The sequence below is a fragment of the Zonotrichia albicollis genome, chromosome Z (genome assembly GCF_047830755.1).
Source record: "Zonotrichia albicollis isolate bZonAlb1 chromosome Z, bZonAlb1.hap1, whole genome shotgun sequence".
Classification (NCBI taxonomy): domain Eukaryota; kingdom Metazoa; phylum Chordata; class Aves; order Passeriformes; family Passerellidae; genus Zonotrichia; species Zonotrichia albicollis.
This window is the reverse complement of record NC_133860.1, coordinates 33143705-33166567: the sequence shown is the minus strand read 5'-3', so window position 1 is coordinate 33166567 and position 22863 is coordinate 33143705. Positions and strand designations below refer to the sequence as shown.

Genomic DNA, 22863 nt, shown 5'->3' with positions numbered 1-22863 from the left:
TCTTCAATTGTTATGTTAAACAAAACCAATTTTCAGAAATGTCTTTAAAAGTTTTCTTTCAAAGTAATTTGACAGAAAGTATAATTTCTATTTATTGTGTTTTCAAGCAAATAAAGTCAAGTAAATAATTTTTTTTTGTTATAGTTTGAAACATGCAACACACTTCTAAAAAGTAATCTCTTGAGAGTTTTTTGGTACAGAAGCTTGAAATGTGGAAATAGGGATTTTCTCTTGATGGTATCTTTCAGTTCATGTGCTTTTCCAGAGAGAAGAATTTAATCTCAAAAATTAGAAAACAGATTTTTAAAATTTCTATAAGATTCACAACTTGTCCATTCCTTCTTTAATGTTTATGACTATGTATAACAAATGCTTACTGCTTAGAAATACAATTCCCACTACTTAACTCAAAACTGTGCTCCATTTTCAATACGTTATCAAATAGATTTTTTTCTTTTCTTCTGCTGAGACTAGCCTGAGTTTTCTACTGTTTGAACAGCCTGTGTTTTCAACCTATGTGTAGCTGGAGGCAAGCAGTACAACAGTTTACATCAAACAGTAAACTCAGCATACAAAAAATATATACAAATAATTTCCTTTAATAAATACTGCTACTTGCTTACTACACCCTACAGCATCGCATGACTGATATAATTTTGTTACATTAAGAATGATTTTATCTCACCGATAACTATAGACATGGTTCTAATTCTTTTCCACTGAGTTCTTCATTTCAACAACCAAAATGCCATCATGGCAGAAAAGTGCACACAAGTCTTTGTTCTCCACTCCGTCGGGTAATTTGTATTGTCTGGTGAAGCTTCTGGATATGAAACCATGCTCGTCCATCCTGGGTCCGTGCTGAGCTTTAATCAGGAGCCAGCCTTCGAAAGTCTGGATAATGATATCTTCGGGGCGGAACTGCACAACATCCAGCAAGACCCGGAATTGTGTGTTTTCCTCCTCCTGGCCGCTCTTCCCAGCCCCAGCCGTGCTTTCTGGGGCGCACCTTTGGTTGCTCAGCGCAGCAGTGGCAGGGCCCGGCAAAGCATATAAAAGGTGGTTCAGTCTGTGTGCCTCCAGCTCCTGGCCAACAAACTGCTCCTGGTAGCGTACAGGAGTTTCCACCCAATGTCTTATGACAGCTTCTGCCATTGCTGAGGCCGAAGGATCAGCTGCTGCTCCTGCTGTGCTGGGAAACTGCAGAGTCACACTGAGCTTTTCCCAGCCTTGTGTCTTACCCACAGACCAGTCTATCAGTTGATGTCGCCTTTCACTTTTAGAACAGGCAGAGCTTAACGTTTAATACAGTGTCCTGTGCTGCAGTGCTGTGAGACTTGTTTCGTCTTTTATCCACTAACAATAGAGCACTATTTATAGCACTGCAGTCTTGAGTGGCTCCAACACATGCATGGCTTTCATGCAGGAATAGTAAAAGAAACATTTTAATGCACATCTTATTGCAACATTGTGCTGTATATAATTATGAATAATGATTACACAAATAATGTGAATGTTTTTTTATTTAAATGGAATTCAGTACTTTGGTTTTTCCAAGGGATATGTGGTAATAAGTACAAAATCTGTGTTTCTAATTGAATTGTATGTTCTAATTGAATTGTGTAGCTAGTGAGGGAAGAGGTTTAATTACCTTGGCAGCCGGAATGGAGCAGATTTCAGGTTAGCTAAACTGTGAAGTTAGCAAGTGCATTGGACATTTTTGCAGAAGCTGTGCATAGGTGAAATTTGGGCATGGTCACCCCAGGACACCATGTTTTTGGTGGGAGGAGGGAACCATCTCTGCCCAAAAAAGGGCAGTCTGTAGGGCTCAATCTGCAATCTTAATGACCTACAAACACAGCAGAGACATCTCCAACATGTCAGGGAGTCAGCCACAAGAGTGCAGACAGAACTACAATGAAAGCTCATGTTTCAGAGCTTCCAGAAGAGCCTAGAGTTATTTTCCCCCAGGGGCATAATTCTAAATCCTTAATGCTACCACATTGCCCCAGTAACTCCCATCTTCTGTTGCTTAACAGCTTGAACCTGTGATCTCATCTACTGCATGTGTCTGCAAAGCAGGACTGACGACTTCCAAGGCTCTCTGAGGTGTAATTGTGGAAGCACAAAATGTTTGGGAATGGAAGTGACCTCTGGACATCATCTATACCTACCCCCCTGCTAAGTCAGATTCACCTAGAACAGGTTGCACAGGATCACATCCAGGTGGGTTTGAAGTGTCTCCAGAGAAGGAGCTTCTGCAACCTCTGCCTTGTAATCTTCTTGCCGGTCTATGATTGCAGGGCAGATAATGCCTACAAAGGTCAATCGTTTGTTTAACAAGAGCTAAGAGAAAAGTGCAATAAAGAAGGAAAGTAATTTCTAAATATTAGCATGTTTGCTAGAATATCACTCTAGATGAGCTTGGTAATGTGAAGCAGAATGTGTTACGGCAATTGATGGGGAAGATTTGTTTGATTTGTTAGTGCAGTAAAAGTTGCCCTATAGTTAGAAATAATCAAATAAGACACTTTTATTCCTTCTTGTTTGGCTATTGTTATTCAGAGTTCTCTCTCTCCCTTGTCCTTACATGTTCCATTACCATAGTTATTACAGGATCTTTGGTTGCTAATGGAGTAATGAAGAAAGAGGCATCTAAACTTCAATATTTATCACATATTGACTTCTTTATTGCATTAATAGCAGGGCAGAATTACCAGATGTAAGTGTAATTAAAGCTTTAAGGCTGCCATTTTATTTTAAACTTATAAAGGTTGTAGTGGAATGTAAGGAAATTTTCAAAAGTTCAAAATAACTCACATTAAAGGCCAACTGTTTAATTGAGTGTTGTGAGAAAGAAGTATTGTGAGTAAGGAGAGTGAGGCTACTTTATTTAACTGTTTGCTCTTCTCCTGTTAAAGTGTCCTCCAGAAATAATTTTAAAATGCAATTCTGTATGTATGATTGACTAAAACAGTGATAAAGCCAACCTAGATAATTGCTTGTTATCTGCTCAGGTGTTTTCTCTTTTGCTAGCAAATGATTCATTTGATGAAGAAACTTTAACCCTGATGTGAAGCAGTATGCCTGGCTAGTTGTGATATTATGTTTATACAGATTCCTGAAAGCTATGGCTGTCCCTAATTAATTCTGTGATGGTAGCCTGACTTATTTTACTTAAGTTTTGCACTTCATTAATAAATGTACTGTACAGGAATATCACTATTAAATTTTGTTTTATTTATTCCCATTATCTCTGGAAAAAGATACACTTGCCCATAGTTACACTTCAAATGGAAACCGAAGTCACCGTCTCACTGCAAGTCACTGTGGGACAGCTGTATCTATTCCCAGAAACAGCTGTGTTAGTCTTTCAAATGTCTGTGCTAAGCATACTTGAAGCTGTCTGGTCTAATTAGCACGAAAGATTCTTTGAATACCGTTTAAATTCATGTTGCATGCAAAATGCTGCAGAAGGTTATAGGATCCCTTTCTACTCTGTAGGACAAGAAATCTGAAAGATTTTGATAATGAAGCTGTAGAGCCTGTTTCTGCTTTCCTATCCTGCCCTCTCCTCTGTTCAGTCCCTTCTCTCAGTTTGTCACCTGTGGTCTCATGAATTAGCACAATGCTTCTTATCTCTTTGTTAGTGACGTGGGGAACATGCCAAGTGGAACACACAAACACCCTTGATTTTCAGCTTTCAAATCTAAACATGGGCGCGGTGCTGCAACACTCAGGCACTTCTGACGCTTATGGTGCCGTGTTCTTCAAATACCTAGAGCAGGATTCGATCCAGCAATACATTTTAATAACAGTTGATTACCGTGGTGTTTTTAAGCCATCAGAGCAGATCTGACAGGAGCAGGATCGATGTCCTAAATCACCAGCTCGGTGCCTCAGGTTTTGTTTCCCGATTTTACCGTGCCTCGAAGGCCTCTCTCGGTGCTGCCCAGGGAAAGCACTGCAGAGATGCTCTTCCGAAGCAGCAGCCGGGCAGCTTAGCTTCCCACGCCGATGTCCGCGGTGTCCGCCTCCTCCGCCGTTCTTCCAGCACGGCGCCGGGATGCGCGGGCACGGCCGGCCGGGAGCGCGCGGTGCCGGCTCCGCGGGGCACAGCGGCATCTCCTGGCGAGGCGGGGAACTGCTCCCGGCCGGCCGCGCGCTCTGCGTCAGGGAACGCCGGGTTAGGGCTCTGCTCTCCTTCGCACCGGTATAAGCTACTTTCTCACTATTTTGGAAGGCGGTGGCGGAAAAATATTTCATTCACGTCCTAGCCTGCATTCAAAGCAGCGTGGCCTGCAGGTCGAGGGAGGGGATTCTGCCCTTCTGCCTGCAGTGCTGCATCCAGCTCTGAGGTCCTCGGTGTGAGCACGGCATAGAGCTGATGGAGTGGGTCCAGACGAGCACCAGCAGGATGATCACAACGCTGGAGAACCTCTCCTGCAGAGAGAGGGTGGGGAGTTGGGGTTTTTCATCCTGGACACCTTATTGTGGCCTTCCAGCATGCAAAGAGGGCTTACATGAGAGCTGGTGAAGGATTTTTGACAAGGATATGTAGTGGTAGGACAAGAGGGGATGGTTTTAAACTGAGAGTAGGTTTAGATTAGATATTCAAAAGGAATTCATTACTGTGTAGGTTGTGAAATACTGGAACAGGTTGTCTGCAGAAGTTGTGGATGCCTCATTGCTGGAAGTGTTCAAGGCAGATTGAATGGGTCTTTGAGCCATCTGATCTAGTGGATGACATCCCTGGCCATGGCAGGAAGCTTAGAACGGCAGGAAGCTTAGAACTCGATGATTTTTAATGTTTCTTTCAACCCAAACCTTTCTATGATTGTGTGATGCTATTAAATATATGAAGTAGGCATCCTGGTAAAGCTGTATTTTAGACTGCAAAAATCTAAGGTGCAAAGAATCATGAAAGTAACACATTTTTGATGCATTTCTTAAATAAATACAGCTCCATCTTGCTTGACACAACTTTGAAATAGTAGCTTACCCTGTCACAATCCTCTGTGTGCTTGATTCCCCAAAGATAAATTTGTATTTCAACTACCATTGAAATTCAGTAACTGCTGAAAGGGGAAAATGTGAAAAGGCTGGCAGGCTGAATTGAACAAGAACTCTTGTAGAAGAAGCTAACAGGCTAAATTCAAATCAGGGCCATGTAATTATCCAAATGAATCTAGATGAAGCACTGAAGTTACTTTTACAAAAGCACACAGGGATGCCACTCATTATCTACTTCACATGTCATTCAAAAGAGATATTGTCACTTAAGACTTTGCAGTACATATTAAATGAAAGAAAAAGTAGTTCCTTTCATTTTAGCAATGTTCTGTTATGCCCAATCAGGAAATACAGGCTTTGTGGCTGGTACCAAAGAGCTAGATAGTAAAATAAGATATATGTGACAATGTAAATGGGGTGATACGCATGAAAACTCCATGGTAAAGGGTTTTTTCCCACATGACATTTAATATATTTGTTTAGAGTGAGAAAATTACCATCTCACTTCCATTACTTTGAATCCATTGCTCCTATAAGCTGTCTTTTTAGCTGGATTGTTAGATCTGGATCTGTGTAAGTGCTGAAGAAATAAGCAATGTAACCACGAGACCTGCAAGTGCCTAATCAGCAAATACTAAGTGTTCTGTTTTCAATAAATATTGAGGGATTTTTTTTTTTAAAGTAATGTCTCATTCCAATCACATGGTGTTTATATTGGTCAGTGAATCACAACATAGCTCTTTCTCCAGCAAGACTTCACGCTGTGTTATAAAAATTCTTGCAAGTAGTAAAGACTGTGTTGTTACATAGCCAGCTTTACTGAAGGGAGACTTCTGTTTGTGGGTCATGTCATTCAGAACCTGGAAAAGGCTGGATCTGATCAACCTCTTGGAAAATCTCTCCAGGGCACTGATGCTCTCTTGTAACTTATGGGTCTCTTAAGAAATGGAAAACTAATCCCAGCTTTTGCATTAAGAATCAAGTGTTTGCTCGTTTGTTAGGAGGTATGGTAAGAAATATAAGTAATCATGGAATGAACTATCATTTTGACACATTGCAACCACTATTACAAGACTTTTTTCTTGACATGTTGAGATGATAGAAGAGCAAATGAAGGACGAAGATGAAGCAGATGAAGGTTGGCAGGACCACAGCAGCTGCTGTTGGAACAATAGCTTTACAGAACAGTTAAGGTATGAAATACAACATGTAGAACAATTATTTTTAAATTTCACATTACTGTAAAAGTTACAGTGAGGTCATGCAACTCTTTACACAAATCTGCTTTGTTTTTCACATGGCTTGTTTTTCAATATTTATATGTGTGCTAGAGGCAAATGCATCTGTGCCTCACAAATTCTTGAGGAATTCCTATAGAAAGCAAACTCTTTAGAGTGATAATAATCTGTTCAATTTTTGCTGACAAAAGAGTGGAGAGGAAATGAACAATTAAAAGAGAATAATGTGCCTTAGGGGGTCAAAAAGTTCTGTTTTACTATTGAAAGTCAGGATCCAAAGCACTCTTGCTGTAGAAACAGTCTTAGTTTTCACCAGTTAAAAATCAACTAGTGTTCCAAGAAGAATGCCAATTTTCAGGTTTCCTACTCCTCTGCCTCACTGAAGGTTTTACTTGAGACTTGGTAGGAATATCTCAAGGCAATGAAGTACAATAAGACTCATGTGTTTTGGGCCTGTTAAAATTTCATAGCTAGTGCTGGCATGTACATTTAAGATGTGAAACCCCTATCCATGGGAACACCTTCAGCTGTGCATGTTTTCATGTGGACTACTTCAGTAAAAATAATACAAGTACTGAAAATCTCACCTATGAAGTTCTGGAAGTAGCAAAATTTATGCTTTTTAAAATTATGTACTGTGTAGGTCCTACATTACACATAAATATGCTAGTATGTTAGCACAAAACACCAAATATCTCCTTTTGGTTTTTGATGTTTGTTTCTTTTTCCTAAGAAGAAAGTGAAGATATGTGGTGTATTGATCCTCTGGATATATTTGTCAAAGTAAGTCCTTACCAGAAAAGAATTGAACTCACTAAATGAATTTAGAGATTTAAGAAGATCTGTGTTCAAAGAATCCCTGAAAACTCAGCCAAGAATTCGTTGGGGCTGAGTGTCAGCGTGTTGGTCTGGTTGGTTGGTGACCGGCTGCTGATCCTGGGGTAGAAGTACTTCATCCAGAAAGTCTTTTAAAAGAAACTGCTAGGATTTGTGAAGGATTTACAGGAAGAGTTTGCTGTGGGTATTGAACAATTCCTCTCTGGAATGACATAAACATGCTGTTTGATTTCAATATACTGGGAATTAACTACTGTGTCAAGCATCTTTAGCTGACAAGGAGCAGCTGGAGACTGACTGGGTAAGTAGTGAAAGAGGAAGGCTTACTCCAAAATCTCAAATTTAGAGTGACTGATGGGATATTGATGGTGTCTCAATGCCATTGTTTTCATATAGTAACTTAGTGGACAATATGAAATTCTTAGAAGGAAAGCAAATAATTCATTGGCAAAAATACTGTCTCACCTTGCCCCTCCACATGGTGAAAGCCAATCAAAATCTGGCTCCTATGTCAGAACTGTTATTTCCTTTAGTGTTGGAATTAAAATAATAGTCTTATATTTCCTGACTTTGGCAATGCCAGAAAGGCTGTAGAGGTGGTAAAATCTGCTGCTAGAAATCCTTTTCTGTTGATAGTTTTCAGTTAAATATGAGGAACAAATTCTGATCAATAAACTACTCCTTTATCTTTACTGGACTTGCCCTTAAGTGTGTATCAGTGCAGAATCTATGTTATTAATATTAACACTATCATCTATACTACTTCTGAAATTATATTTTCTTTCCTAGTATGCGTTCATCTCAGAAAACGGAACTTGACTAGATTATTTTTTTAAGATTGCCAATTAATTTACTGTGAACCTTAATTTATGGGACGTGGATAAGTAGGTTATTCATATACATGAGTCATGAATGCCTGTTAGGTCCGAAATTTAGAACTCTTTTTCTCCTCTCTCCTATTCAACCTCCTGTTTATGCATGTTAGAATTTGAAAAATCTAAAAATGTTTTCTGGCCTGCTTTTATACTTGCCTATTTGCAAAGACCTCATGCCACATATGTTGGAAAAAATGGATATTTGTTTTTCTTCATAAAAAAGCCTTTATACCATATAAAATACTGGCAGAATCTAACTCAGTCTTTGCCATACCCTTTAAAGAAAGATATACATGTCCACATTTATTTAACATGACCAGAAACCTGATTAGTAGGTAAGGTAGCCCTTTCTTTTCATTACTACAATACTATCCTCCCAACACGTATTTGTCAGTACAGCTATTTTTATAACACAGATCATAACTGCTGTGAAAATCTGTTGCTTTTATGTTGTTCTACTGAAGGTCAGAAGTTCCTTAATTAAACTTTATTTTGCTAAGATTTATGTTTACATAGGATGCTCTGCAAGCAATAAAGTGTTTGTAGTGAGGTCATGAGAGAAAAATAATATTTATAAAAGCAGATTTAACTCACATGTTATAGAAACAATTTTATTTTCACAGTAGAAGCTCTTTCTTCCATATTAATCTTTGCTGTACCAAGGAAGTAAATTAAGTCTGTGCAGGCTAGTGGGGTAGTTCTGTAGTAAAAGATTAGTAATTAGTAATTAGTACAACCGAGCTTGAATGTGATTACTTACTCTTAGAGAGAAGTTTCAAAAAATAATTTGTGTATTTACTGGGCTTAAGTATTTACTTAGCTATTCCATATAGGTTGTAGCTTTCTTTGGGGCCAGTTAAAACTACTTCTAGATAGCAGACTGTGGACTTCATTGTTGATAAAGCCTTCGTTGTGAGGGGCATCTTTGTGCAAGGAAGGACAAAGCCACAGGAAAATAATTCGTAAGAGTTAATAATAAGCAAAACCACAGAGGGGGCCTTGACATGCAGTCAAAGGACTTAGCATTGTTGGCATTTTGTTATCAATTCAAAACATACTCAGTTTTACAAAGAGAATGACTGATGAATGGATAAAGAAGATTGAAGTAGAATGAAAGACAAAATGTTCTAAACACAAGGAAATTTGGTTATTAGCATACAAGCAAGCTGCCCTTGTGCAAACTGTACTGAGTGATAGTAGCTAAAGGCAGCTGGATGTTGAATAATTTGTGGTTATCTGTCCAATTTGTCAGCTTCCTACTCTCATTGCTATTCCCAGAGCATTCACTGAGGCTATCAGCAAAGTAAAGGCCACAGGATTAAATTTTATTCTAGCAGAAATCCAGGACAGAAAGAACCACCAGACAGTTTCATATAGACTCCAAACTGTCTCACCACTATTCATTTTCTACCACTGCTGGAATTTTGCTGTGGAAACAAATAGCAAAGAAAACAATAACAGGATTAAGAACAATGACAGACTATTAAATCACATACCAGTGGTTCACAGCCTATGGCATTTTTTTTTTCCACTGGTTCAATGTTAGATTTTTTTGGCAATGGCCTTTCTTTTTTTTTTTTTTTTTTTTTTTTTTTTTTTATATTGTACAACATTTTAGAGTTAAGAACATGACCTAAAGGAAGAAGGGATGCTTTCTAGTTCCTCCCTACTTTGATATAGTTTAATGTTGTTTTTAATTTAGTTTTCCAACCTCAGTCTGTGTAGTTTGGAGACAGGCCCCTTTTCTGCTCAGGAACAAGAGTCAGGGCCAAATCAGATGCCAAATCATGCTTCATTCTTCCTTTGTATAGTGAGCCATAGAGAGCAGTTAGCCACCAGTGTGCAAACAATAGTAATGAGTTCTTCTATGAACCATAATTGTGGGAGGGCTGACATGCACAGACTGCAGCACAATAGAGATTTGGCACCAATATTCAAACAACTGGTAATTCTTTAATCTATGTCTTTAATCTATGTCTAGTCTAGAACCGTAGGAAACCAGCATCCTAAGTTTAGGTACTTAAATAGTGCAAGAGGTCTCTGCTATTTTGAGAAATCAAATACAGTTTCCTGTTGCTATTGTTTCCAGAGTAAAAAATGCATCCTGTTGATACCATAAAAAGACACCAAACTATTCTACAATCTGGAAAAGTTTGTTTTAGTTATCTTACTGTTGCAGTTCTACACTGTTGCAGTTCTACACTCTGATTATGCAGAATTATGATGTTAATATTTTTTCTCAGTAGTTCAATTTCTTTTGTCTTTAAAGCCACTTTACATACTCTGATAATAATTTTAACTTCCTGGTTTCAAATGTCACACATTGATTTCATGTATGTATTTTTTTTCCATATCCAAGTGTGAAGCAAGCATTTAGACAGCTAGGTAATGTAGTTACAAGATATGCTTGCTACATACCAGGTCACATGTCAGGTGCATGACTACTTGAAAAATTCAGTCCCATTTGAGAAGACAAAAAGCCATTAGGGCCTTCCAAAATGTAACAAGTTGCTGCACTTGCCTCTTGTTACCCTTTATGTTCCCATCTCCTGTGTGGGTGAGTTCATTAGGAGCTGTTTTCCAACTCCAAGCTGGCTGGCATATGAAGCTGCCACATGTCAGCTCTGCCTTTTGTACCAACTAATATGGAGTTGATTGCCTGCATATTTGAAACAGTTGGACTGATGCCTTCTGTTACTCGATACAAACCCCTGCAGTTATTACCTCCAGATGTGGGGAGAAAGGCTAGCAGAAAAAGCCATTAGCCCATGGTTTGTTCCACTACAGCAGGTCTGAGCTGGAATGTCAAGACCTACAGCAGTGCTAGGCACTGAGAGCTGCACTTCCAGGAAATACGAAAAGTGGTCTGGCCAGTAGCTACTTGATATTAAATAGTACAGAATCCTTTCTGGTTTATATTAGGTGCTCAAAATCATAAATACTTTGACCTTTAATTTTCTGTGCCTCATTCCTGCTTCTGAAAGAAAGGCAATAATTATCTCTCATTTTAGTGGATTGTTATGAAAATGAACTGACTAGTATCATAGACTCATAGATTCTTAGAAACATAGTATCTGTGAAGAAGTTTGTGTCAGATTGTGAGCCCAAAAAAAGAGATTTCTGTCCTCAGACAGAATTTGTCAAGTGGTGAGTAAAAAACATAAGAAAAACATGAGGCCACATGCATCAATAATTCTTTACTAAAAAGTAAAGAAGAAGGAAATTTAATTCTGACTGATATAGTAGTCAAGTGGAAAATATACAGTAGAGTTCTATAATTGGACAGCACATTATAATATAGAGGCATGTGCAGGCTGAAATAAATGTGCACAGGAAATCTAAAATTTAGCATTTTCTTACTAAGTGTTTTTAAAATTTTCTGCTTTACAGCCATGATTGTTAGGTTTCTGTTCCTCTTCTTTGTTTTTCACAAGACATAATTTGCTACAAGGATGTGAGATATGCAGAAAGGCAGAATCACATTTGGGAATTAATTCAGATAGTAATATACAGTTTTTGAAAGTAAAGTTGTATGTGAGTAAGCCATGACTTCTGTCTGCGCCTCTCCCTTGAGGATGACGAGTCAGCTGATGCTGTGAAATGAAACCTCTTGGCACTTCACTGTCTAGAGACTGAATCTATTGGGTGTTTTCTGCCCACTGTTCCAGCAGGGATACACCAGTACGTCCCCACCTGCAGCTGAATGATATTAGGAAATATAGGCAGGACTTGGTAGGACCCGGGTTAAAATGTTTAGACTGAAAGTCTATTTATATACTACAGAATTTGTTGGGACTTTTATCAATATCTGTTTGTATGCAGTAATGTGTCTTAGTCTTATGAAAGGTAGCCATTAAAACACTGAGTGTGTGAAAAACATTACTTTTGCCTGTGGCTCAGTTCAAAGACAATGCATTAATATGCATGCTGAACTGCTGAGCAGAGTGAAAATGAAAATTAGTGATTAACATTAATAAGAATCATTTGCTCTAAGCACAAATGGACAGTGCTTTTTCCCCATAATATAAACAGATTTACTTGAAAGAATGTTCCAGTATCTGGAAAATTTAGTACCATTACTTATGGGGTTTTATGTGTTCAGAACAACAACAATATTTGGCTTTAATTCTCTGAATAAGTATTAACAGAATTACATGTTAATGAATTAACAAATTCACCTCCATTTTATTCTTAAAGCCTCCATATTGAAGCAAGAGATCAAATTTCACATTAGTTACACAGAAAAGTAGTTTGTTGTTTTGCCAGGACTGTAAAAATCATATATGATCCAGATCTACCCATATCCTTCATGCTGAAGTAAACCAGAAGTAAAATACAACAGGTATTCTTCAGGTGTGTTAGAGGCAAGGAACCTATACTTTCACTGCTGGCCTCTCCCTCAATGGAAAAATCTAAAACAGGCTCATGAGAGTAAAACAGCCCTGTAAAGCATGCTTTGGACTTGCTTCAAGAGCTGAAATCCATAGTTACCACATAAAATACTTAGCCCTTAAAGAGCTTTTACACAACCTTACCATATTTCAGTCTGTTTTCCTGCTATGAGTTACAGTTTGGCTGAGAGAATCATCAACATCTTTGACACTGTGATTCACAGAATTTTTCTGTGTGGGAAATGATCCACAAGAGTCATCAAGTCCAACAGGGATTGAACCTGCCACCCTGGTGTAAATAGCACCATGCTCTAGGCAACTAACCCAATCTTGGGGTCATTACTTGCATTTCCTCATGGCACACCTTCTCGCTTGTTTTTTCCATCCTCAAGACTATGTGGAGGATGTTCAAAAGACAAAGCAAGAATTCTTCAAGATGGACTCAGAGTATCCACACCCTTGTCTTACTTTCCTCTCCTTTGGAGTTGTAATTGCATGAAGGATAGATGAAAGAATTACAACGAAGTGGCTGAATTCACATGCAATATTTAGACCCTCATTCTGGAAACACATAAAAACAGTGAGAAAAAGGGGCAGTGTTATTGTAAAATTCCCACTCACACAGTAAATTGCCTGAGTGGAAATGCATTTCCAAGACTACATGGTCTCCGTTGTATTTATTCCCCTACTCTTGTCTTTAATGCACCTAAGCTTCTTGGATACATAGGACTGTTCCTAAGCATGTCTGCAGCATTGTTTGTGCTGCTCAGATGATTATCACTAACTGGTTTTGTTACTGACAAGATAGGTTTATAATCCACCTGCCAAGACACTAGCAAGAAAGGATGGCTGGACTTTGGTTAGGGGCACTGCCTTGGGAGTAAGAAATCCAATTTGGTTCTTTAGGGCAGGTTTTTCTCTTTGGCTTCTGGAAAATCAGAGGCTCTTTATTCCACTTTCAAAGAGTGCAGGAAGAAGCATCAGCATCGTAGCCCTGTTTAGATTATTATTATTTTTAGGAGAAACAGTACCTTCTAATACACATATGCATAAACTTACACAAAATATCATATGAAGTTTTCAGAGGAAAAAGAGCAAACAAGGAGGATCACAAAAATTGTAAGTTTGAAGGTTTACCACTAGTGACAAAGGAGAAATTGAGTTTAGTGTGAACATACCTTTAACATTCCTGAAGAAATCAAAGAACAGCTCACTGACTCAGGTATCAGAGGCAAACAGCAGAAGGGAAAGTCTTCCCAGCTGCCCTACTATGGCACCAAGTATGTAGCTTGCTAGTGGGTGGCTGCCTGGGCATCATTATAGTGCAAGTGATAGTACAGAGATACAGCAAGTGGAGAGTGGGTATTCAGAAAATAAGAAAACACATAGTAATTAAAATTTGTCAAAGGGTTGCATTTGAATAGAAATTAAGATGTTTTCATCAGACTTTCAATTGGTTGCTGTTGGTAAAGTAAATACAATTGTATTGTCCTCCACAAGGCTATTGGTTTTGTTTAAATCACCCATAGAATGTTAGTTTGTAAGGAAAATTTAAAAAGTGCATATTCATAGACTTATCATACTATAGTACTATTAATAGGTGCAAAAAAAGCTCTTTCAGGATGAAATTGCTTCAATTCCATTTAAAATTAACAACTGTACACTCAACTTTCAGCCCTCTCTTGGGCAAAGTTCATATTGAAATTGAATTTCTCATTCCTTTGGACTGAAAGAGCAAAAGGACAAAATGATTAAATATTTATTTTTATAATGCCTATACTGTAGAATGAGTAAAAAAAATTAAGCCTCAGCTACTAGCTGGACATTATTAGGAAAAAATGTTACACTGAAGGTAGGAGAGACAAGTAACTGTATATGCTAATGTGTAAAACTGCATATGTGAAAAACGTACTACAAAGAATTGTGATTCACCCAGCATTGCCATTACAGCAATAGTTTGTTATAACCCCGTTATTATCTCTCTTACCTATATACTTGCAGTTTCCTGTAAATAAGAACATGGAGTTTTAGTCAGCATCTTAGAGTTTGTATAAAATAAGGAGCCTATAAAATGAGCATTCTGCCTATTCTTAGTCTGCAGTTACATTTTACTTTAAGGGTATATGGAATTAGTTTTATTCCTGAGTCTCTTCAAAACTTAATGCATATTTAATGATACAGACTTTTGCACAAAGTCTGTCAGCAGGGAGCCTTATTCTGACAGAAATCTAGTCACACATTGCCCTATCCTGAATCCCAAAGCAGGTTAGCAGAGCCTGAAAAGTGAGTGGCAGTGACGAGGAATGCTGAGAGATACCCTGAGTCACAGCAACTTGCTTCTGCCTGTGAACAGGATAGCTCTTTCAAGGTTACTTACTGATATTTAAAATGAAATATTTGGCACCTCCTTTTAGTTCCTTTATTTGGAAAATACTAAGTGAGTTTTATAATGAACTAATTCTATGGTTTTAAATACAGTAACTAACTGTGGTTATCTCAGAAAAAAGCAGTTAATGCAGACCTAATCTTGCTGTAGGGAGAGCAAGTTCACATTTACTGTAATTGTCATTAACATTTCTGTTCATTTGGTACCTCTTCCTAGAAAAAAAAAAAAAAAAAGACAGCTGAGCACATAATCTCTTTCTGGACTGAATCCTTCCCTGTCAGTGACCATCTTTTTTTCTCCAGGGCACAGAAGCACTTGGTTCTTTTTTAAATGGCAATAACCCTTACTCCATGCTTTTTATGGGCAAATGGTTAGATAGCTTTTGCAACCTTAATAAGATTAAATTTCGTGATTTAACTAGGGAGTTACAACAGACTTTGTCTTTAGCTGTTTTCTTCACCTGATTTTACACAGCCCAATGAGGAGAATTAAATTGTTTAAATAGCTTATTTCTGTCCAGCTACTTCAGTAATTGATGTCTTTTATTCCTACCAACCTGTATTTTTCTTGAAAGGATTCTATTCATTTTACTTTATTCTTTGTCATATGTTTGCTTGGGAAGGAAAGAAACATTTATCACAAGCTTTATTCTACAAGGAAGTATAAAGAAGAACATAGCAAAAAAGCATCCAAAAAGCTCTATATAAGGTAGTGATGGGTATTAGAGACTTCCTTGACCTTCTTCCAGATACCCAAGGGAAAATAGGGCTTGCTAACAAACCATTCAATTTTTTTTTCATGGAAATCAGCTAAAATCTGTGGAGGCTTTTCTTACCAATACCAATGGCAATGAGCAACTTTTACTTTCAGGTAGCACCAAAGTGAACAATAGTATGTTTGGGATCTGTTTTGCAAGATCTGCTGGGGGTTCATTTTTCTAACCACACCCCTTTCCACAAACCTCACTTTTTCCAGTCATCCTTCCCACTGAAATGTCCTAAAGCCAGTTCCAGTTCTTCTCTCCCTGCTTTCAATCAGTTCCAAGAAATTAAACTCTCAAATACACATGTTGAGCATTACCACTTCTCCACCACAGCAGAACTCAATACTGATTTTTTTCCATTTATTGCAAATCAATCTTCACCTTCTGAGACTTCATAAAATTCTCTCTCTGACTCCTTCCAGGTCTCTATTCTGATTCTATGGGGCCAAATTTTTTTTCTATTTCTTCTATGGAATTCTGTAAGACAAAAGATTTTAACAACCAGAATCCCACTATGATATCTCACTTTATCCCAACTCTTGTTGCCACTTCCCTGTGCTTTAAGGATTCAGAAGCCACCCAGCATGCTGTTATAATCTTGGATGGTAGCTACCAGTCATTAGGGAGCAGTATTACTGGAAGTATCTTCTGGGCTGGGAACAGAGAGCTGTGAGAGCAAATGGCATTTCAGGGTCAGCTGCCCATGTCCAAACAGATGGCGTCTTTTTTCCTCTAATTAAAAAATCTTCCATGCAGAAAGTAACAGTTTCAGATCTTGTCATGCTAATTTAGCCAAAGTTCAAAGATAAAACATGTACTCCCAAAACCACACAGGCTACATGGTCAAAGTGCAAAATACATCTTTTGATCAATGTGCTAGTTATGAGACAAGTAATTATATCACCAAATTTCCTTTTAGAGTTTAGTTTTGATTGGATAAACATATCTAAGCTACTTCACTTGTTTGCTTTACATTTCCCTCTTGGCCATGGATGAGGTATGCTGGGTAGCCAGAATTCAAGAGCTGTATTTTCCTTTCAAGTCTGCCTAGCTATAGAAGTAAGTGCATATGACCTATGAAAATCCAGTTCAAATACCAAGAAAACTTCTGAACAAAGTAGCCATTACATGAAAGTCAGGTAGCCGGTGTCTTGCTTCTGTTGAAAAGAATGATTTTAGTAGAAACATGAATTAGGTCTTTAAATCAAGTATAGCATAGCATCTTTGTAAAGATGAGTATAGGCTTTTCTACTTTTTCTGAGATAAAGGCTCCTGCCTTTCAGAGAGATTATGTTCTCAGTATTGCTATAATCATAAAGGTTATGCTGAAGATGCAAGTATTATCTATGTTTTTAAAAGTAGACTTCTGCATGTGACTTCAGAATGGGCAATCATTCTCATTATGAAGATGGTCCATTTTGCAGAGGATTTCTTTCTTATTTCCACTCACTAATAGAACAGTTTCTTAAAGATCTGTGATACAAAACAAATAGTGAAAACTTGAGCTGTGGATTTCTAAGGTAAAGCTGAGATAAGAAAAAATTAGGAAAGACTTATTTAATATCTGCTTCTGTAAACATTGTCAGTAGGCCTTTAGGATGTGCTTTAAAGAAAAAAAGAGCTCCTAAGGATATGTTGCACAGCAAAATGCAGGTTTAATTATAACTTGTGTTCACATGCCTACATAGTTTAAATTGCCTAATATGAATAAAAGAATTACATTTGTGTGAACTGGTAAGTGGCATTCAGACTCTAAAGCATGAGTTACTATTTTTTCCTTTCTCTTCTTAATGTACTACCTAGATGAGACTAAAACCTGAGACAAAGGTATGTCCATACCAAGACATTATTTTTTATTAATTTTTAGCATTTATTATTTTTGCTGGAAAGCATTTTTCTTTTCATTTAGTACTCAGAAACAAATTAAGTTAAAGTGTAGAAAAACCTTGAACCATAGAGACTTTGTATCTGATTTCATTATATCCAGAAGAGATGAAATGGTCATCTACACATATTGCTACAATGCTTTGCCAAACATATTCCTAATATATGCTATATTTACACTACAAGTAAAGTTTAGTTTTATGAGTCTGTAGTCACACTGACTTCTTGGGAAACATGACTATTAAGGAAAACACTGCATATAAGATGGGACAACACATTCAGTATAGATATGAAACACAAGGTCATATGGAAATTACAATTTCTTTTGTTTCAGAATTATCTGTACCTTCATTTGCATTGAGACTTTATAATTCCTCTCCCCAGTTCCTAATGTGCCCTTATTGAATCTTCCTCCTTTGGAGAGAAGAGAAAGACTGATGCAGACAACAGTCACCCATGTTCAAGGTTCCTGCAGAGCTTTGTGTCTGTAATGATCTTCCTCTCCTTTGGACAGGCAGACCTGTGGGATGGGCACTGTAAATCTTCAAACACAACAGATGTATTATGTAGGTCATAAGATACATTTTCTTCTAGTAAAGCAATGGCATTTTTTACACCTTAGAAAGACTATGATTTGAAAACTTATGAACTTAAGAAGTATTTTCTGACTTCTAATAAGAAGATGAAAGGCTGTTAGAACTGCATCAGAACTCAGCCCATTTATAATTTGAAAGAGACTGAGTATTGTGTCTCTCATTTTTTTAGGGGTAAATTTGGAGCACAAGTACAATTCTAGCCTAACAGAACTCTCATCATGGAAACAAAAGAAAAAGCTACAAAGAGACACATGTACTTGCATGTTAACACTACAGCAAAGACCACAGAGTCTAACTGTACTGCTTCTATTTACATATTCGTTCAGTAAAAAGGCAAAGCAATCTGAACATGAGAGATAAATATTTGAAGACTTTGTAAACAATGTTACTACAAACTTTGAGCAAAATTGTAGTCCTCATAAAATAAGTCACAAAGTTAAGTCACAAAAATGGAAAGTTTCAGTTAATCCCAGAAAACCAGACATTATGAAAAACATTACTTGATTTCTTGGGGTTTACCTCCCTTGTTAGCAGGGACATGAAGGTGAGGTACAACTTTTAATCCATCTCTTGATGTTTACCACAGCGCCACAAGCAATAGAAAATTAAACCTGACAGGACTGTGAATTTTTTTTTTTTAATCTTCACGAGACAACTATTTTCTACATTTCACAAAAAAGAAATCAAGCAAAGATGCAGATTCTTTCTTAAGTGTATATGAGAAGAAACCCTAAAGCCCTAAGTCTAAGGCTTCCAAATTCCTAAGTCTCCTAAACACAGATGCCCTTGCTACCACGGCAAATATCTGTGGCCATTTAGTCTTCAAGTTCTGTAATAATTCAAACAAGGTTATCAGTTTAGGACTAGGACTGTTAATTACATATTTTATTGCTGTGGGACTGTTTAAAAACCTAACATAGAACAGCCATGAAATTAAAAATGAGTATACAGCACTATCAACTTGAGCTGGGATGACACAGAAATGAAAAAATATCATATGTAAATTCCAGCCTACTTGGCAATATAATCAATTCAAATTTCTCATGCAAATTTTTTTGCATCATTTTATCAACAGTAACATTTTTTTGGTGCACAGGAAGGAGTAAATATCCTACATAAAATCAACTATAATATTATAATTACTTTATTCATAACCCATGGGTTTATATTAATTATTAATTATAATTATACTAAATTTATATCAATGTAACTGCAGTGGGAAACTGGTTTCTACTTTTGACCTTGTTCCATCATTAACCTTTGCTTTTAGACTGCCTGTTGTTATTTTGCCAGTGAGGTTACCTAAAGGTCAGCCAAATATTTCAGGAAACATGAGAGAGAACAGGTGAAAAATCCTTTTTGAAATCTGTTTGCTTGTTTTCATATCCATGTGTTCTTTTACAGACAAATATATATATATATATATATATATATATATATATATATATCCATAGTACACATGATGACCAAAATGCTAAAAGGTAGCAAAGCATTAGAGCAAAGAAAAAGAGATTTTTGACTGAGAGGTTTTGCTTCTCTCATAGGGTTCATTCATCTTTGGCTGTAGTATCTCTGCATGTTGACATTTGTCAATATATCAGATAAAGAGCTGCAAATTGCTTCAAACATTATTTACTCAAAGCACCTTCTTCCTTTCCCCATAAGTTACATGAGTTTGATTAACAGCAGACTCCAAGTCACTTACTGAAATTTGAGCTACAAATAAAACTGCTGACTGCTCTTGGCATCTATTTAATATTTAAACTCTCCTAATGAAAACCTCATTCTTTGATTTCTCTGTCCAGCTATTTTTACATTTTTATGCCCTTCTGGATATTTCTAGGAAATACTTTTGGTCACAATTGGCCACATGTATTTATGGTTTAAATGTATACTTAGGAATCTATTACCATTAGACCATTGAAATATTTTTTCCTATCATTTTTCCAGCTACTGTACAACAGAACTCTTCTAAATAATCTTAACTTCCTATTTGGTCCAACTTCTTTTCTATTCTGCCAGTGAAGTCAGAGACTGTTTTATCACATCATTTGTATTGTACTAAGCACAGTTTGTACCTTCTAAGGCATCCAATTCTAAATTTCTAGCCATAACAAATAAAGGGGTTTTGTAGCATTTGGGAGCCTTTACATTACTGTATGAGCATCCTGAATCAAAGAAATCCACATTTTTATGTGAGAGATTTTTCTACAGATTTTATTTTTCCAGAGTAAGTATATAGTATTAACCTGAAGGTAAAAATTATGTTTTGTTTTCCTGCTAACTATCCCATGAGTAGCCAAAATGGAACAACTGCTGGTGTAACAACCTTGTACCATGGAAAATACTGGTAAGTATGAGTAAGGCAGCCTCTTCCAGTATTTTCAAAGATAATAAATGCTTTTCTTCTCAACTTTAATTAGAAGGGCAAAATATCATGCCCCTTAAGTAATTAATGTTCTCAAACAGAGCTGTCAGGGCTCCTTATATCAGTAAAACCTGGTGATTAAAACAACCTTAAAACAACCACCTTCTTGCTAATAATAAAAAAAAAAATCACATGCCTTTCCCATATTAAAAATTGAGTGGGATGCAGAGAGCAAGGCGATACCCTGTACTTCGTTCTCTTAAAGAATGAAATTATTCTCATGCGGCAAAGTGGTTTAGATTGTCTCAGTCACTGAAGTGCTAGTTTTGTTTTAGGAAACCTTTTGTAAGATACCCAGTTTTCAGCCCATTCAAACCATGATGTGCCAACACTATACCTATGTACATCTACTGGATGAATAGCAGCACTGCTTTCTACACAAGCATTATTATGACAGAATCTATTTAACTAACGAGACTGGAAATTGGCTACAGTATGGCTGTCATTCAAGATGTTTTCCAAGATAATGCTCACTGGACAATTTGTCATATATACAGCTGACTATGCAATTCCAAAAAATATACTAATTCCATTCTAATATGTTTGGAAATAGGCAGATTCATAAGTATTTACATTTAAATTCCCATTTTGCTGATAACTATTAAGTAACAAATATGATATCTATTAGTAACACCTTTATGTCGAATCCACCACCCAAGTTTGCTAACTGCTAGTACCACAAATGCTTGAATTTGTCAGATGTTACTCTTAGGCTAAAATGTTCAAAATCATTAAATTGCAGTGACAGAAGCAATGGATGATAGAATGTTGTACTTAGCACTTCTCAGGGTCAAAGTCTGCCTCTCAGATTGATTATTTTTCATACAAGTTTACAGAAAATTATTTTTGCGACAGGATTTCACTGAAGATAAACTTGTGCTTCTGTGCATAAGCTCACTTCCATTTTTGGAACCAGACTGACTACCTCACAGCCAACACATGACGTTTGCTCCATTTAAGTACTTTGATCTCTTCCTTCCTATCTTGACATATGAGTTCCTGCTGACAAGCTTCTTTATGAAAATAACTTACATGCATTAGGTATATGTATTCCAATATGAAACTGAACATCATTTTAGATGAAAGAAATCTTATAGGACTTGCTAGAAAAATCTCAGCAATAGCATGACTACTATGTAGGCTGGAAGGTATGTGCTATAGGACTTGTATTCTGCTTACATTCCGCTATTGTTCAATGTTAATCTCCATTTTATGTAGTAAAATTAATGTGCCATAAGGCTATGCAATGGCCAAAGGAATAATGCGTTTTCAGTGAACAGAAGGATTAATACATACATTTAAGCTTGGCTTCTCTTTTGATCAAGTTTGTGGGATTTTCAGTGTATACATGAGAAATTTCTTGATTTTTTAAACTGATTTTGTGTTCAGATTGTGAGGTTTTGTTTATAAACTAGAAAGAAAATCACATTTATAAAATAGAATAAACATTTTTCTTCGGATATATAAACACACTGCATCTTCATAATAAGATCTATCAACTTCATATAAAACAGAGGGGTTTTCTAGTTCTTTTTCTCCAGATGTACATCAATGCTAAGTAACTAAACTAAACTAAACTACATCTGAGAAATGTTATTATAACTCATGGCTACTCTCAGAAATTCTACTAGCTTTGATTGTGATGTCCGTCCATGTTGAAATATCCTTCCCATTATTTTCCAGTAGCTGAACTGAATCTTCCTTGCAATAAAAGCCAATTACTTCTTTCCTATCACAGCAGCATCTCTGTAGCAACTCTCTAGATTCATAATTCTATTTTCTTCTCAATCAGCTATAGAAGAAATAATTCCCAGTCCTTTCCTATTTGTCTCACAGGAAACAGTTCTGAAATATCTGCTTGCTCTTGATGTTCTCATTTCAGTCACCCTGCATTTAGAGAAGCATCAAAAGACAGCAAGTCTCAGGAATAATGTATTACTGCAAAAAAAGAAGAAATAAAGGGTTTTAATTGTTAAGGGGAAGGCACTGCAAAACGTTAAAAATCACATGTGATGACAGAAGTGTGATGAAATCAGTTTCTTGCAGCTCCTGTGTTACATTCTTGAGAGGCCTGCTTTACCCACCCCTGTAGTGGCTAAAGTAGTCTTTACACTGTAGTTCCCCCTGTTAAAAGGACATTTCAAGATCAAGAGACAGTTGCCAGCAATTGCTGTGACTAATGAAAAACAGTCAAAATGTGAATTGCAGAAAGGGCCAAGCCTGTATCCCTCCTTCCACTCATTGACTATTAAAGTACTAAAATTAGTGAACTTCTAGATGATTAAAAAAAACCATTGGTACTCATCTAAATTAGACTTAAGTTGCTATGCAGATGTATTTGATATTGCATCCCAAAGTAAAGAAAGGACTACCAAAGGAATCTTTTTTTTTTTCTAGACTAGATGTATGCAGAATATGAATTATCCATTGGCAAGATGTGTTTTGGGTAGGC

General features: G+C 36.9%; 2 protein-coding genes across 5 annotated transcripts in view; one reads left to right on the top strand and one right to left on the bottom strand.

The window, feature by feature from the left end:
• Nucleotides 1–581: 581 nt before the first annotated feature.
• Nucleotides 582–1793, bottom strand: HSPB3 (heat shock protein family B (small) member 3). The gene has a single exon (XM_026795640.2). The coding sequence runs from the start codon at nt 1153–1155 to the stop codon at nt 706–708; it is 450 nt and encodes a 149-aa protein (XP_026651441.1). The 5' UTR covers nt 1156–1793; the 3' UTR covers nt 582–705.
• Nucleotides 1794–2102: 309 nt separating this feature from the next.
• Nucleotides 2103–22863, top strand: part of ARL15 (ARF like GTPase 15) — a 269511-nt gene continuing 248750 nt past the window's right edge. For all 4 annotated transcript variants that reach the window (XR_012578306.1, XM_074533675.1, XM_074533670.1 and 1 more), the window contains exon 1: nt 2103–2226. Coding sequence is in view for 3 of the 4 variants with exons in the window: in XM_074533675.1 (XP_074389776.1) it covers nt 2131–2226 (96 nt within the window). In the remaining variant the exon portion in view is untranslated. The remainder of the gene's footprint in view (nt 2227–22863) is intronic.

Excerpts from the sequence above, each read along its gene's own strand:
- HSPB3 (XM_026795640.2), bottom strand. The coding sequence starts at position 1,155 with ATGGCAGAAGCTGTCATAAGACATTGGGTGGAAACTCCTGTACGCTAC.